General features: G+C 49.2%; 1 protein-coding gene across 4 annotated transcripts in view; it reads right to left on the bottom strand.

Moving 5' to 3' along the window:
- Positions 1 to 2,635: 2,635 nt before the first annotated feature.
- LOC125435120 (carcinoembryonic antigen-related cell adhesion molecule 5-like) overlaps positions 2,636 to 17,909 on the bottom strand; it is a 110,720-nt gene continuing 95,446 nt past the window's right edge. For 2 of the 4 annotated variants that reach the window (XM_048501174.1, XM_048501173.1), the window contains exons 8-9: positions 11,989 to 12,106; positions 8,517 to 9,169 (exon numbers count right to left, since the gene is read on the bottom strand). In XM_048501174.1, coding sequence (XP_048357131.1) covers positions 9,073 to 9,169; positions 11,989 to 12,106 — 215 coding nt within the window. In that variant the 3' untranslated portion in view covers positions 8,517 to 9,072. Of the gene's footprint in view, positions 4,781 to 7,108; positions 7,141 to 8,516; positions 9,170 to 11,988; positions 12,107 to 17,909 lie in introns of those variants that run through there. The other 2 variants (XM_048501176.1, XM_048501175.1) reach the window with 2 other exon arrangements.

Consider the following 17,909-nt stretch of genomic DNA (forward strand, 5'->3'; position numbering starts at 1 on the left):
ATAGATCAACTTCTCCTCCATAAATCTGTCTAAGCCCCTTTTCAAGCTGAACTATAACTACATACCAAAGAGGTACTTTTGTGCACTGTGTAATGTAACAAACTTGGGCTTCGGATAAGTTTATTTGCTTTTGCTTACTCCTTTGGAACTATAGGCAATGCTACTATAGTTAACCATACTAGGCTATTATTTTATGGTTAACTGTGATTTGGACAGCATTGGTTTTTTATCAGATGAATATAAGCTACATTAGCTGTTGTGATCATCGAGAAATGTTGACTTCTCAATGAAATGAAAAGATTTTTTCCCCATCTTTGCTTTGAGTGCTTCGTGTTAGCCAAATCAGAATCCATGCAGTGGCAAGTAGTTCCTCTGGCATCTACGTTTGAAAATTTATCCCAGCATGCAACTTCTTCACAGGCACCAATTCAGAACTTGGCATTCTGAGCCAGGCTGTAGATGTGTGGGGTGAAAAACCCGGTGGACCTGTCTGACTGCCATTGTCTTCTTGCAGGCGTGGCTTTTGGGCAAGGCTAGGATCGCTGTTGAGGGTGCAAACTTTGTGACCGCGCCTTGCTTCTCCTGTGTTTTTTGAACAGAAGAGGCAGCCATTGGCAGGCGATCCTTCTTCCCTCTGTGCCAGAAGAATCTTTGACCACAGAACTGGTTAAAAGGCACAATTGGAGGTGGTATTGGAAAGTGCCATGGCTACCTTATGGTGGCCCTGTAGGGTTTTCAAAGCAAGTTGGGAGGTGGTTTGCCAATGCCTGCCTCTGCGTAACAACCCTGGATTTCCTTGGTGGTCTTCCATGCAAGACTCAACCATGGCCAGCTCTGCATAGCTTCTGATATCTGATGAGATCGGGCTAGTCTGGGCCATCCAGGTCAAAGCAAGAGATGTTCAGAGGTGGTTTGCCATTGCCTGCCTCTGCATAGCAACCCTGGATTTCCTTGGTAGTCTCCCATGCAAGACTCAACTATGGCCAGCTCTGCATAGCTTCTCATATCTGATGAGATCAAGCTAGTCTGGGCCATCCACATCAAAGCAAGACAATCAGAGGTTGTTTACCATTGCCTGCCTTTGCATAGCAACCCTGGACTTCCTTGGTGGTCTCTCATCCAAGTACTAACCATGGCCAACCCTGCTTAGCTTTTGATATCTGGTGAGATCAGGCGAGCCTGGACCATCCAGGTCAAAGCAAGAGATGTTCAGAGGTGGTTTGCCATTGCCTGCCTCTGCATAGCAACCCTGGACTTCCTTGGTGGTCTCTCATCTAAGGACCAACCAGGGCTTTTGTCCTGCTTAGCTTTTGATATCTGGTGAGATCAGGCTAGTCTGGACCATCCAGGTCAAAGCAAGAGATGTTCAGAGGTGGTTTGCCATCTGCATAGCAACCCTGGACTTCCTTGGTGGTCTCTCATCTAAGGACCAACCAGGGCTTTTGTCCTGCTTAGCTTTTGATATCTGATGAGATCAGGCGAGCCTGGGCCATCCAGGTCAAAGCAAGAGATGTTCAGAGGTGGTTTGCCATTGCCTGCCTCTGCATAGCAAACCTGGAATTCCTTAGTAGTCTCCCATCCAAGTACTAACCAGGGCTGACCTGCTTAGCCTCTGGGGAGGTTGGGCTAGTCTGGGCCATCAATAGCAGGGCAGATACATTCTCTCCCCAATTTGTTGGCAACCCTACAAATCTCCCCTGCCCCCGCCCCCCTGCCCACAAGTCACACAAGCTGTTTCCTCATTGCAAGTCAATTTTTTTTATTAAAACATAATTTATCGTACAAATGCCAGAAAAACAGCTCAATTTTTCACAAGTACAACCGCTCGCACCTCTGCTGATAATGTGCCATCCCAGGCTCTCTCTCTCCCCACAAGCCCGGCCCACAAACATAACGAAAACAGCATTTCTATATCCCCCTCCCTGCTCCAGGCACGCAAAACATCAGCTCTTCTACCACAAAAGGAGGTCCTTTGACAAGCTCCTTCCCTTCAGATGGCTGGCAGTGTGCTTCAGATGGGGCAGCGGATGAGTTAATCTAAGCACTGGAGCCACGCGAGGCACGCCTGCTGGGAACACTGCTTCATTGACGATTGTCCTGCAGTCCCAAAGCCTACTGTGAATACAGGCTGTCTTTTCCAGCCACACCCAGCCATTAATAGGGCCCGGAACGTACAAGATGCTCTCATGCCCGAAGGCATTTCAGTTTCCTGAATTGAGACATTAGCTACTGGGAAGAGGCAGGGACGAGACTGACGAAAACGCCTACCGTTATTGAGAGCGCTTTACTAAGGTGCAAAGATGTTTTGCTCTCCCCCTCCTAGTGCCGTTAAGTAGCCTGGTTTTGGCTCAGACTAACACCGGAGGCATTTAGCAAATTCAGCCTGGCGTGTTTGCCCTGCTAGGTTGAAAGTGGCTGGCTGGTTGCAGAACAGCGGCTGATTTTCGAAGCAAACCCCCCCCCCCCCAACAAAAACCAGGACTTGGCTGTTGACGTCCCTCACTGCACTTCCCTTAATTTACCGTGTTTCCCCGAAAATGAGACAGTGTCTTATATTAATTTTTGCTCCCAAAGATGCGCTATGTCTTTATGCTGGGGCATGTCTTTGACCACCTATAACGTTCTGTTTGTCGGGCATGCTTCCAAACAAAAACTGTGCTACGTCTGACTTTCGGGGGATGCCTTCTATTTCGCGCTTCAGCAAAACCTCTACGACATCTTGTTTTCAGGGGATGTCTTATATTCGGGGAAACAGGGTAGTCGAGCAGCCTGCCCCGTGCTGCTCATTCAAGCGTTCCTTTTAGGGTGGGGGGAATGAAAGGAGAACGGGGACTCCCACACATCCTGATTTCCCACTGGCGGTCAATCTAAACTCCCCTGCCCCACGCCCGGCCTTGAAGACGGTGTAGCTTTTTTGAGCATCTTTAACTTGAGCACGGCCCTGTGAGGTTGGCTAAGTTGGCCAAGGGAACTGTGAGGTTGGCCAAGGGAACGGCGGTCCCTTGGCCAAAGAAAACACTGTGGCAGAGGTGGGTGCATTCATGTGGGTGTTTCAGGACTGAATCCAAGGCCCCGTCCATCTGCTCTACGACCACCAATGATGCAAGATGATATCTAAGATACCTTCCTCTGCCAGAGCTATGGAGGTGGAGGTGGAACGTGCCATCGAATCTTGTCGGGTCTTCAAGTCAAGGGACATTCTGAAGTTGTTTGCTGTTGCCTGCCTCTGCACGGGTGGAGAGATTTCTGGGAGAGCCGTGACTGGCCCAAGGTCACCCGGCAGGCTTCATGCGGAGGATTCGGAGTTGAACCCAGTTCTCCAGATTAGACTCTGCTGCTTGCTTGCCCACAACACCACTAGTGGTATCCTAAAGCCAACCCATTGTGCTTTAGCCCCTGGGAATCTCTATCCCCCCACCTCCCCAAGTAGCCAACCCACATTTTAAAAAACCCAAATGTCTACCTTCAAGGCACCTCCTCCTTAACCCAGAAGTGAAGCAACGCCTTTCTGCTCTGTTCCTTAGAGCACCACTTCTCTAGGAAAGCCGGGGAGGGGAAAAACCTCTGACCCTCACTATTTTCTCATCTTGTTGTGCTTGATCTCGCAAGCTTGTGCTTTTAATCTGCTCGGCAGCCGTACTGCGGGGCTTCTGCCGGTCAGCTGTGATCCGGACTGGGTGGGAGATAATAAGATGGAGCATAAAATCGTAGAATCATAGAGTTGGAAGAGACCACAAAGGCCATCGAGTCCCACCCTCTGCCATGCAGGAAGACGCAATCAAAGCACCCCAGACAAATCAGGGCCTCGTCTAGCAGAAAGACGATCACCACAGCCCAGTTCAGTGCAAATTGGAAAGGGAGCCTCACGCCCTCAGAGTCTGCATCCACCCCTGGAACGGCATCAGATTTCGCTCAGCAGAACTGTTGGTTGGACAGCAAGAGAACGGTACAGCTGGGGATGACGGAGCAACAGTCTGTGTCTGACAACCGGCTCCTTTTTCACTCCTGCTGACGTCAGAAGACAGGCAGGAAGGTTGGTGTCGATCTGTGGCTGCCCTGTCGGCCCCGGAAACCTTGCCGCTTTTTCGGACTCCTCCGGCGACGAGTGCTTTCTTAGCAACCGTGGCCGGTGTCGGGAATTCAGAAGTGGTGTTTTTGGCAAACAGAAGAAGGCCCGAGGGAGGAGAATCCGCAGCTGCCAGGCAACACAAACCCAAGAGATAGCGGGCAGAGGGAGATTGCGGCCGTGCCTGGAACTGCCCTAAAAGCAGCAGGGGTGGCACAGATGGTGGCAAGATGCCCCCACACCTGAAGCAACCTTCGTTGGCATGCACCCAACTCCTGGCAGGTGGAAAAATAAAGCCTGCTTTTCATCGCTGGGCCGCATTGCCAGCCGTTCCATTACAACGGGCAGCTGGGCGTGGACGGAAACTTCCTTTTTTATTCTCAGCGATGGGGGCTGGGCAAAGGCTGAAAGGAGAATCAAAACGGTGTATTTGTGTGTGTGTGTGTCCGTGTGTACATGATTTTTCTCCTCCCCCAGAAGCAATGTGCTCTCTCTCTCTGAGTCCACGTAGGGGAAGCAGGGGGAAGGCATAGAAGGGAGTGTATGTTTGGGCATAAGGAGATTGCAGGTGGGGGGGAATCTATCCCCCGATCATTTGTTTTTGATTACTGAGTAAATTGTGCCGCTGTCCAGTGGAACAGCGGGCTTCGGGCCTGGCTGAGTAGGACTGCCGCCGCTGAAGGCTAGTGTGGTATACTGTATGTCCTCTTCGCCCTGCAAAAGACCAGAAGCAGAAGTCAGAGGAGGAACGATAAACAAAATAAGGAGGTAACCCCGGTTGGAGTTGAGGAGACTTCCAAAATTGGGTTGGGCAAGGGTGCAGCTGATGTTTGTGCGTCTCCAGGCAAACCCCCGAGGGAGACCCCCCTCCCACCATGAGAACCAATGGTTTAAATTCCAGAAAAAAGGGTTACAGATAACCATTGACCCAGATATTTGTGCTTGTGACGGTGGCAGTCAATGTACCCTGGAGTCAGAGAGCTGACCCCAGTGTACTTTGGTTGTCAAAAAGGGGCAACACCTCTTACTCTCCTCTAGGATCGCAGTTCCAGACTTCTAGCACTAGTCAGAATCTAGCACAGTGGTTCTCAACCTTCCTAATGCCATGACCCTTTAATACAGTTCCTCATGTTGTGGTGACCCCCAGCCCTGACATTTATCCATTTTACAGATGGAGAACACTGATGCAGAGAGTCTTAGGCAGTGGTTCTCAACCTTCCTAATGCCGCGACCCTTTGATACAATTCCTCATGTTGTGGTGACCCCCAACCCTAACATTTATCCATTTTACAGATGGAGAACACTGATGCAGAGAGTCTTAGGCGACCCCTGTGAAAGGGTTGTTCGACCCCCAAAGGGGTCCCGACCCCCAGGTTGAGAACCACTGATCTAGCAGGACTTCTAGATGTACCACCTGGTTAGAAGAAAAACACCTGGACCCACCTGGTCTTCTACCTTTAAGGCACAAATAAAAGAGGGGAACAAACTTAACTGTACAAAACTAGAATTAGGTACCTAAAAGCTCAAGAAATTGTTCAAGGGGTCACTAAATATAAAAATGTTCTATATCTAAAACACATGTGCATTTATTACAAATTAAAATAATCTGCACTTGCAAAAGGCCCATAATAGCTTACCGTATACATACATTATCACAGTTACAGTACACAGAAGGGTCCAATGGGACACTTTTTTGATACCTAAAAGCTGTGCAAAAACTTATAGGACCTAATTCATTTGCATCAGACTGGAAGGATTTCCTGTGACGGAGGCATTACAACATTTTGTCCCAGCAGAATTGGGCATGATTGACACATTGTATTATGTTCTCTAAGAGGGCATGACTGAGTGGGAGACCCGGCTGCCAATTTAAACAACTCTTCAACAACTGGTCTCAGTCATAAAAGAGCTTTACAATTGCAATTTGTCGTCTGGTATCTAAACACTGTATTATAGTATTACTTTTGACCAGTTGGCCTAAAAGTGTCTTGTTTTTAAGGGTCAAAAAGTGTCCCATGAGGTAGGCTACTATGGGCCTTTTATAAATATAGACGATATTAATTTGCAGAGGCGGAGCTACCAGGGGACAGGGGGGATGCACATTGCACCAGGGGGGCGCCTAGGGGGCGTGCAGAAAATCCTCCCCATGGCACCCTTATCTTAGTTCAGCCTGAAAGTGGAGGCTGGAAAAGCGGCCTGTTCACCTGAGGCTGAAAACGGCCTGGTGGGAACTACACTTCCCAGGAGACCTTGCGAGCCCCAAGGTCTCCTGGGAAGTGTAGTTCCTTCCAGGCCGTTTTCAGCCTCAATTGAACAGGCTGCTTTTTCCAGCCTGCACATTCAGGCTGAACTAAGGTAAGTGTGTGTGTTGGGGGCAGGCCGCCAGGGGCCTCCCCGAAAACACAGAGTGCGCACCAGGCACAGAATGGCCTCCCCAAAAACACAGAGTGCGCACAGTATGTTAATTTGTAAGAAATACAGTTGTGTTTTTCATATTTAGTAGTTTTATATTTAGTGGCCCCTTAAGCAATTTCCCAACCTTTTAGGTACTTATTTCTGCCTTTAAGGGCAGCTTGATCTACAGAAATTAGCAAGTAACCCTTTTTACACATGCAAGGAACTAGTTATCATCCGCTACTGTTCTGTGGATCACACTGCTATTAAAGGCACAGGAGCTGGGGCTGGTAAAAGAGTACGCAACCCTAACTAGGTCCTACTTACTTCTCTGGGCTGGAAAGGGACTCCAGAATCCCCCAAACCTCAAGTCTTAGCTCCTCTAACCACTAGACCCTACTCCCCATCCAGAGTCAGGAGCAAGAGTTCTGGAGCCCGGGTGCTATCATGTCACAGACGAACAGAAATCAGTCTGTCTGCCCTCGAACGCCTTGATGTAGCAACCCCGACTTTCTTGGGTGTCTCCCATCCAACTGCTAACCAGGGTAAACCCTGCTTAGCTTCCGAGATCTGACGAGACTGGGGAAGCCTGGGCCACCCAGGTCCAGGCACTGGATTCTTTAGGGATCGTAAATAGTTCATCCTTACCACCGTGGGTTTGGTCTCAGTGACGCCCTGGTCTGAAATGACAGACAGGACAGAGAAAGACAGTCAAGAAACGTGCATGTCCAACAGAGTTCGAACCCAAGCCCCCACAGAGACAAGCAGGAAGCACGGAGAAAACCAACCTTCCCTCGTTGGGGAATCGCTCCCAATCAAAAGGGAAAATCCCCATGAGGTTAGCAGGCAAAGGGAGGGGCGGGAACAGGATGATCAAACCACCGCAGTGTGGAACAAGAAAACCTCCTTTACTAGGATCTTTGACTTTTAGGGGCTGTCTGATCTGGGAAAGACCTTTCAGAGGGGCACAAATGGGGGAAAACACTCACCAGAAGTATGCTGCTTCTCCCAACTCTATAATACAGCGATGAAAGAAGCCACAACTGGGAAAATTCTCTCTTTATGCCACACTTAAGGGCCCAGGGTCCTACTCAGAGCCAGGATCCGACCACCCCCTTTTGACATCAATACAATACACCAGTGGTGGCGAACCTTTGGCACTTCAGATGTCGTGGACTACAATTCCCATCAGCCCCTGCCAGCATGGCCAATGGCCAGGGGCTGATGGGAATTGTAGTCCATAACATCTGGAGTGCCAAAGGTTCGCCACCACTGCAATACACTGTGGAAGGGCTGCCCAACCTAATGAGTGGGGTAGGGGTGAGCTTAGGGAGAGAGGCTCTCCCAGCATCCTCTGTTTTAGCCCCACTGACTTTCCAAGGCCAGTGTGAGATGGGGTTTTTTTAGCCCCACCTCTAGCTTTCCACTGTCATTTCAAAAGGTCCACTTGCTGGAGAGTCCAGCCCCGGATATTCATGAATCTTTGTTGTGAGCTCCTCCTTTCCCTACTGGCAGGCCGATTCAGAAATTTAAGTGGATGAAAGCCTTTTTGGAGGGGAGGGAGTGGGTGAAAGGGGAGGGCCAGGTCCCCCACACACCCCACAGAAAACAACAGCTTCTCCAATCCCAGCAGCTCCATTGGTAGAGCGATTCCCAGTCGAGGCTCTTGGAAATGGCAGATGAAGCAGTGGTACAGTCCAATGGTTAAAGCCAGTGGTGGGATCCAAAATTTTTAGTAACAGGTTCCCATGGTGGTGGGATTCAAACTGTGGCATAGCACCAATGGGGCTGGGCGGGGCATGATGGGGGCGTGGGCGGGCATTCCAGGGGTGGGGCATTCCTGGGCGGGGCTGTGGCAAGGACGCAGCCACTGCGCCGGTCCTTGGGAGGGAAACGAATGCACGCAGGCGCAGGCTGCCACGCACGCTGGTGCACCTCCTGCTAGACTGCTTCAAGTTCTGCGCGCTACTGCTGAGAGGAGGGGCGTAACTAATGCAAAAATCACGTGGCAAAATCACCAATTAGTAACTCCCTCTTGGCACACACAAATAATTAGTAACCTACTCTCGGGAACCTGTGAGAACCTGCTGGATCCCACCTCTGGTTAAAGCTGAATTAGACTTCCCCTGATGCATTTAGGTTGGGGATGAGATGACCTTCTACCACAGGGCCCCCCCAATGGCACCCACGGGCGCTGTGGCACCCACCAGGCTTTTCAAAAAGTTACTGGAGCCACTGTAAGGCTTGTTATTGGCATTCATTCAAATAAAAGGGTTTCCCCCCTGAAGGAGACTTGTAAGCACCTGGGTATTCCTCGGTTAGCGTATGGTTCCATTCCCTTTTCAGTATCTTGTCCTTCCTAAGAGGCACAAGGAGGGAGATATTCTATTTGGCTCCGCCCCCTGCGGCAGCCATTTTAGATTTAGCTCAACCTCTTGCGGCAGCCATCTTGGGGTGGCGCTCAGCACCCCCTCTCAAAATCCCAAAGGTGCACAGGCTCAAAAAGGTCGAGGCCCCTGTCCTACTGGGTGTAGAGCACATGTTAGGGTGCGCCCTTCCAAATCACGGGGCCTTCGTGGGAGGTGTTAGTAAGACAGAACAAGCCACACGCTTCACACGGAGTCCCGGCTCCCGGCCGCAGGGCTTCGATAGCACCAATGGCGAGGGTGCAGAATTATGTTTCCATTGGATGAGAGTTGCGCCATCCTCCTAGGTAAACAGCAGACACTGTGTGACCCTACAGCAAGTAGGGATCTCTCCCGCAAACCCTACTCCTGTGCTTCTCACCAGTCTTCCAAAAAACAACTCCGCCTGCTTCTACTCCCACCCTCCTTCCATCCATGAAACAGTCTGCCGAGAGAGTCCTTGAATGCTTGCTGTGGAATAGAAGTACACCACAGGAGATTCCAGGGCCGATTATACACTTGCATTCTGCCCTGCAGGGCGGAGATTCTTGTGCTGACGCCATTAGAGTTGCGTCGCCAGAAATCCGGGGAAACCAAGAGGTTTCCCTCTCGCTGCGGGGTTTTCTTCCTTCCGAGTTGCTGCAGTCAAATGGCAAGAGGAAGGTTGCCTGTTTTTTTTTAAAGGTAGTATCGATATTGCTTATATCGATATTGTTGAGGCTACTTTCCATTGTTTTTGCATTTTTACAGAAAAGCCAGCCACGGATACCTGAGAGGGGTGGAGTGCCCCTCCCTGGGGAGATCCCCAGATCCCCAGGGAGATCCATCTCCCCTCCCCGGGGAGATCCCTAAAAATGCAGAAGCAACGAAAAGCAGCCTCAACGATATCAATGTAAACAGTATCGACATTACATTTAAAGGGGAATGTCTTGTCTTTTGAGTGGGGGCGGGCATTCCGACATTTAAACAGGGAAATGTGAGGAGCTTCTCCTACGTTTAAACAGGGAAACACGAGAAGACGCCACTGCAAAAGGACTGCAGGACTAGGCGCACAGCAGAAAGTACTCCATGCGTAATGGACCTGGGATATATTTGGAGGTGCAGAAGCTGAAACTCCCCCCCTCTCTCTCTCTTGGCTGCTCCTGTTGTAAGGGCATGGCAAATATTTGATGGGCCATTGCCCCCCATTCCCCCATTGTGGCCATGGTCCCATGCAGAAATCAGGGTCATTGGCTTTATGGGCCCCCAGTGAGTTTGTGCCTTCGGTCCTATCCAAGGACTTCCGTGAGGTTCAGCACTGCAGGAAGAGGCGGTAGCAGTGAACCTCTCCTTGTGACAGTGGTGGCGAACTTTTGGCACTCCAGATGTTATGGCAGGGGCTGCTGGGAATTGTAGTCCATAACATCTGGAGTGCCAAAAGTTCGCCACCACGGCCTTGGGAGGTATTCATCTGCCTGTTTTCTGTGAACAGCCCACGGGCTCCTTAGACCACCTTTGGAAAAGCAGAGACCTACGTACACCCACGTCTCTCAATCCTCCTTCTTAATGAAATATTTATGAGGCTGTGTGAGACCCTCTTCAAAACCTTCTTCTAACCTGAATTCGCTCCTCAGCATTTGAATCAGGATCCACTTCATAACATTCCCGCCCCCACTTCCCATATTCCCCCCAAAACAGATATGACTGGATCTAAGTGTTTTAGAAAATACTGGTGATAAAATGTAGAATTTGTTGAGGTATTAATGTTGTTGCCTAAAAAGGTTTAATATTAACAATTCTGCCTTAAATGTTACCGGTATTTAAAAATTATTATTTTTATTTCAGTTAACCTTGCACAAGAATTTAAATTGATTTTCATTATTCATTATCAGCTGATGGGAATTGTAGTCCATGAACATCTGGAGAGCTGCAGGTTGCAGACCCCTGAGCTCAAAACAAGGAAAAATCCCGTAGTGGCAGCCATGAATTGTTTCGAGAGGTTGATTACGAACATACATCGTGGTAAGGGAAGGGATTGAAAACATTTTAGAAACGTTTTAGGTGATCTGTGCAGAAAAACCCACAGACCAACACAGCTACCCTCTGAAATTATAGTGTTGCAATTATTTTTGTAAATGAACAATACTTAATATCGATTTTTAAATACTTTGTTGGATAGATTTTTGAACTATCCCCTTATTGAACACTCCCTTACTCCATACAGTTCGGTTTAATAATGTAACTGAGGGGTTGGTGTGTGTGTGATCAGATTTTTCAAAGTCAATATAGGAAACAATGTCGCCCCATTGAACACATGAAGCTGCCTTATGTGGAATCAGACCCTCGAGCGTGTAAGTATCACCTGCCCGGCAGGTAGCAGCTCTCCAGGGTCTCAGGCCGAGCAGTTTCCTAACACCTACTATCTGATCCTTTTTAAACTGGAGATCCCGCGGATCAGATTTGAGATTTCCGTATCCAAAGCAGATGCTCGGCCCCGAGCCACACCTCACTCCAGCAGAGAATTTAAATAAATGCAGCAGCTTCTATCGAATCTTTGCAAGTGTGGGACCAGAGGCATATTGGGGGAAATGGCGCCTGGAGACAACACCTTCTCTGGGTGCTCCCCCTGTGCCCTGCTCCTGGCCTCCGTGCAGGCCGGCTTTTGGCCAAAAGCCAGCCTGCAGGGAGGCTAGAGGGGCGGGGCTTAGTGGAGTGTGGCTGGGGCAGCCTACAGGGAGGTGGGGGGCCAGGACTTGGTGGTGTGTGGGTAGGTTGCACGTGGTTTGGTCATGGCGCCCCCCCATGTGACCAAAAGCCCAGGGACATGGGTGTTCGCCTCTGCGTACGCCTCTGCGTGGGACACATTTCCTCTTCCACACAGTGAATGCTACCGCGTGAGTAGGAGGGATAAACCGCAGGATGCTGAGCGTTTCCAAGAAACAGGATTCGAACCCAGGGTGGAGAGATAGAAAAGACATCCAGGCAGTGCATGGCGTTGAAGCCCTGAAAGTAGTGATTAGGAAGGGCAGGCCAGAAAGCGCCTTGAGTGATCCAGAGCAGAAGAAGGCCTGCGGTGAGCGGGAAATGGCAAAGTCCAAGGGCCCCGATCCAACGGTGACCCCCCCCCCCCCGTGGGCTACTTACCCCAAGGTAGTGTTCTTTAATGTACAATACAGCACGACGACAATCAGCGCAACTCCAGCCAGGCAACCGATGACAATTCCGACTATCGCCCCGGGAGGGAAAGGCGGACCTGGCCCATCTGGAAAAGAAGGAAAGGAACCTTTGTGACTGCCGTCTCCCAAACTAATTTCATCACACCAACCACTCAGGGTAACACCCTGCAGCCAGAGAGCCCCCTCATATCTTTAACTCAGCATTTCCCAAGCTTCCAAGACGCAACGTTATCATGAATTAAAACTGGGGGGCACTCTTACGCCAACCCTAAATGCACTCTCACGCCAACCCTAAAACAAGACCACAATCCTCCCTCGCTCGAGTCAACCATATCCTTCCCTGTAAATCTGAGGAAGGCAGGTTTGACTTTCAAAAACTCATGGCATGAAAATGTTGTCGGTCTCCAAGGTGCTACTAAATTGGGATCTAGCTATTCTACTGCAGATCGATATGGTTGCTCTTTCAATTTATAAATCTTGTTTTCTGAAACCAAATTCAACAGGAAACAGGGCATTCTAAAATAGCAGCCAGGACCAAAAGTGACACAGGTAGGTTGCAAATCTTGGTAGACTCACCAGAAGAAGAAGAAGAAGAAGGAGGAGGAGGAGGAGGAGGAGGAGGAGGAGGAGTAGAAGAAGAGGAGGAGGAGGAGGACTTTGGATTTATATCCCCCCTTTCTCTCCTGTAGGAGACTCAAAGGGGCTGACAATCTCCTTGCCCTTCCCCCCTCACAACAAACACCCTGTGAGGTAGGTGGGGCTGAGAGAGCTCCGAGAAGCTGTGACTAGCCCAAGGTCACCCAGCTGGCGTGTGTGGGAGTGTACAGGCTAATCTGAATTCCCCTGATAAACCTCCACAGCTCAGGTGGCAGAGCTGGGAATCAAACCCGGTTCCTCCAGATTAGATACATGAGCTCTTAACCTCCTATGCCAGAGGTTGGGTATTTCACTTACAGGGAAGTGTGAGTGAAATACTCAGAGCATGGTATAGAGGTCTGCAACCTGCGGCTCTCCAGATGTTCACAGACTACAATTCCCATCAGCCTGGCCCTCCCCTTTCACCCACTCCCTCCCCTCCAATTGGCCATGCTGGCAGGGGCCTCTGGAAATTGTAGTCCATGAACATCTGGAGAGCCGCAGGTTGCAGACCCCTAGTCAGAGCAGTGGACTCTAATTTAGATTACTGGGTTTGATTCCCCACTCTTTTACATGAGCAGCAGACTCTTATCTTGTGAACTGGATTCGTCTCCCCACTCCTACATCTGTGTGGTAGACTCAAATGTGGTGAACTGGGTTTGTTTCCCCACTCCTCCACATGAAGCCTGCTGGGTGATTTTGGGCTAATCAGAATTGTATCAGAACTCTCTCATCCCCACCTACATCACAACGTCTCTATTGTAGGGAGAGGAAGGGAGTTTTGTATGCCGCTTTGAGACACCTTTCCGGAGAGAAAAGTGGGGTATACATCCAAATTCTTCTCTTCTTCTTCCCTTTCCCAGTCACTCTTCTAGCTCTGGCAGGCCTGCGCGGCTGGGACCTTTCAGTAGCAAGTCTGCTTTGTGCCAGCTTGCCAATTCTTTCTAAGAACATAAGACAGAGCCTGCTGGATCAGACCAGAGTCCATCTAGTCCAGCCCTCTGCTACTTGCAGTGGCCCACCAGGTGCCTTTGGGAGCTCACGTGCAGGATGTGAAAGCAATGGCCTGCTGCTGCTGCTGCTGCTCCTGAACACTTGGTCTGCTAAGGCATTTGCAACCTCAGATCAAGGAGGATCAAGATTGGTAGCCATAGATCGACTTCTCCTCCATAAATCTGTCCAAGCCCCTTTTAAAGCTATCCAGATTAGTGGCCATCACCACCTCCTGTGGCAGCATATTCCAAACACCAATCACACATTGCGTGAAGAAACGTTTCCTTTTATTAGTCCTAATTCTTCCCCCCAGCATTTTCAATGAATGCCCCCTGGTTCTAGTATTGTGAGAAAGAGAGAAAAATTTCTCTCTGTCAACATTTTCTACCCATGCATGAATTTCATAGAGCTTCAATCCTATCCCCTCAGGCGTCTCTCCTCTCCAGAACTAAAGAGAGGTCCCAAGCTTGCAGCCTCTCTCTCCTCATAAGGAAGGTGCTCCAGTCCCTCAATCATCCTGATTGCCCCTCTCTGCCCTTTTTCTGTCTCTGAGATACATTTTTGATGTCTCTGGCACTGCCACCTGTAGAAGGTAGACCAGGGGAGACGGTGGAGATCAGCTGACACACTGTTGGCCAGGTCTATCCCGAATGGCTGACGTGATGTTCTGCCCCTCCCCTGAATGAGCACATATGAAACTGCTGAATACGGAGAAAGATCACGGCTCGACCAAGGACAGTACTGTCTACTCTGACCGGCAGCAACTCTCCAGGGTCCCAGGAAGAGGTCTTCCACACCACCTCCTGCCCATTTTTAGCTGGAATAGTCAGGAGTTGAATGGGGGACTTTCGGTATGCCGAACAGATGGTCTACCTACCAGTGAGCACTGTGTCAGAGGTTGAGTCCCTACAGCAGGTCATGGGTTTGTAAGCCTTTGCAAGTATTAATTCCCTTCCACTCCTAAGAACATAAGAACATAAGAACAAGCCAGCTGGATCAGACCAAAGTCCATCTAGTCCAGCTCTCTGCTACTCGCAGTGGCCCACCAGGTGCCTTTGGGAGCTCACATGTAGGATGTGAGCATGACGCCTTAATGGCCTTCTTCTCATGGCTCATTTGCTCCCGATCACCTGGTCTGTTAAGGCATTTGCAATCTCAGATCAAAGAGGATCAAGATTGGTAGCCATAAATCAACTTCTCCTCCATAAATCTGTCCAAGCCCTTTTCAAGCTATATCCAGGTTAATTGGTGGCCATCCACCACCTCCTGTGGCAGCATATTCCAAACATCAATGCCTGCACATTAGCATTGAAGAAGTGTTTCCCTTTTGTGAGTCCTAATTCTTCCCCAGCATTTTCAATGGAGGGCCATGTCCCCTGGTTCTGGTATTGTGAGAGGAGAGAAAAAATGTCTCTCTGTCAACATTACCTTCTACCCCATTGCATAAATTTTGCTAGACTTCAATCATGGCATCCCCCTCAGCCGCCTCAATCTCCAAACTAAGGAGGTCCCAAGCGGCACAGCCTCTCCTCATAGGAAAGGTGCTCCAGTCCCCTCAATCATCATACTTGTTGCCCTTCCTATCTTCTCAATATCCTTTTTTTGAGATCACGGCTAGAACCCAGAACTGGACACAATTACTCCAAGTGCGGTCGCACCACTGCTTTATATAAGGGCATGACAATCACTTTTGCAGTTTATTTATCAATTCCTTTTTTCCTGAATGATCCCCAGCATAAGAGTTTGCCTTTTTTCACAGCTACCATGCTACGATTGAGTTGACATTCCATGGAACTATCAACTAAAGGCAGCCTATAACCCTTTTCCTGGTCTGTGACCCCAGTAAGCACTGACCCCTGGCGTTAATGTGCTGCCAGAGTTTGGATTTTTGCCCCTATAATTGCATCACTTTACATTTTGCTACAGTTGAACTGCATTTGGCCATTTCTGAGCCCACTCATCTAATTTATCAAGGGTCCAGCTTGGAGCTCTTCACAAGCCTTTGTGGTTCTCACCCACCCTCTCGTAATTTGGTATCATCTGGCAAAACTTGGCCATAGCTACCCACCCTACTTCCAGGTCATTTTATGAATAGGTTAAAAGAGCACCCTGCCTAGTCCCAAAGCGGATCCTTGGGGACACCACTCCCGACATCTCTCCATTGTGAGAACTTCCCATTTACACACCCTCTTTGTTTCCTGCATTTCTCAACCAGTGGGGTTTAATCCATGAGGAGGACTTCCCCTCTTATTCCCTTCATTGCTGAGTTTTCTCAACAGTCTCTGGTGAGGAACTTTGTCAAAACTGCACACGGAAATCCCAAGTGAACCAATGTCCACCGGGTTTCACCCTGTCCCACATGCCTGTTTACACCCTCAAAAGAAGAACTCTGAGTAAGTTTGTACAAGACAGGATTTGCCTCATGCAAAAACCATGCTGAGACTCTTTCTCCAGCAGATGTACTTGCTTTTACCTACATGTTTATAATTTTTTTTATCTTTTAATGATAGATTCCACTAATTTACCAGGAACAGATGTCAAAACTGACTGGCCTGTAATTTCCCAGGTCCCCCAGATCCTTTCTTAAAGATTGGTGTGACATTAGCCATCTTCAAGTCTTCAGGGGATGGAGCCTGGGAGATTTCAGGATGATCAGTTGCATATTAAAGGGGTGAGGAGATCAGGCAATTTCAATAGCTTGGGCTCTTTAAGAACTCTTGGGGTGAGATGCAATCTGGAGCCCAGAGATTTGGTAACATTTGGTTTTATCAATGGCATGCCAGAACTTCTTCCCTTGTCTACCATTTATCTTAAGCTAGTTCCACCGGATTACGCACTCCTAAGAAGCTTAGTTCAGGTGCAGGAATATTCCTCCCACCTCCCTCTTGGGTGAAAGACAGATGCAAAGAATTCATTCAGCTTCTCTGCAATCTCCCTGCCATCTTTTAGCAGCACCCTTTGTTCCTTTGATCATCTAACTTGAGACCCTACAGCTTCCCTTGCTGGCTTCCTGCTTTTGATGTACTTGAAGAACTGTTTGTTGCTGGTCTTGATGTTCATAGCCATGCGTTCCTCATAATCCTTTTTTGCCTCCCTTACAGCTAACTTGCTTCTCTTTTGCCACCATTTGTGTTCCCTCTCATATTCTTCATCAGCCAAACTGGACTTCCATTTTCTAAAAGACATTTTCTTTTTTCTGATAATTTCCTCAACCTCTCTTGTTAACCATGGTGGCTTTCTTTTGGACTGGGTGCTGCCTTTTCTAACCTGTGGAACACCTTTTCTAACCTGTGGAACTGCCTTTTCTAACCTGTGGATCCTCAGATCTCGAAGTGAATTCTGAAGCTGCTCCCCGCTCTGTATTATTGAAAAGCCACTGAAGCTGAGCTCAAGTACACGGGGCAGCCGATTGGGAACCTAGTTTTTGCACCGAGGCTCTATTTGCGTTTGATTGGACAGACTTGGGACCATCTAGGAACAAAGGAGGTGGGATCAAGGCTCCGGGGCGGAGGAGAGCGTTGGAATGCCCCTCCACCAAAACAGGGCTGTTCCGCACACAGGCACAGTATCCGGTCCTTGCAGGAAAGCGAGTGGGCCCAGAAGAGGGCTCAGACGGAACACAAAGCGCTGAAAGGACAGCGCCGGAACTTGTTTTCAATAGTTTTTGGCAAACGTGCGAGGTTGGCACAGAAGAGGGCGCCCCTGAGGACTCAGAAGTGTGCCTTTTCCACACCGCAAAGCCACCAGCACAAACTACCTTTCAGCGTTCCCTGCCATAAACCAGTGGTGGTGAACCTTTGGCACTCCAGATGTTATGGACTACAATTTCCCATCAGCCCCTGCCAGAATGGCCCATTGACCTAGAAGGCAACTCACCAATTGGTCATGCTGGCAGGGGCTGATGGGAATTGTAGTCTATAACATCTGGAGTGCCAAAGGTTCGCCACCACGGCCATAAACAATCTTGGCCTGTTTCCCCTGGACTGGCTTTTAACAGTGTTTAATTGCTTGTTGGGGGTTTGTCCGTCACTGAAGATATCTGTGAGCTGCAGCTTTTGCCAACTTGTTAGACCAGGGGTGGAAAACCTATGGTGCTCCAGATGTTCACGGACTACAATTCCCAGCAGTCCCGGCCAACATGGCCACCCCTTTGTTAGACTCACTGAGAGAGAAGGCAGGGTATAATTAAAAAAATAAAAATAAAATTGAAGTACCGTATATACTCGCATATCAGCTGAGTTTTTCAGCCTGTTTAAAGGC

The sequence above is a fragment of the Sphaerodactylus townsendi genome, linkage group LG06 (genome assembly GCF_021028975.2).
Source record: "Sphaerodactylus townsendi isolate TG3544 linkage group LG06, MPM_Stown_v2.3, whole genome shotgun sequence".
Lineage (NCBI taxonomy): Eukaryota > Metazoa > Chordata > Lepidosauria > Squamata > Sphaerodactylidae > Sphaerodactylus > Sphaerodactylus townsendi.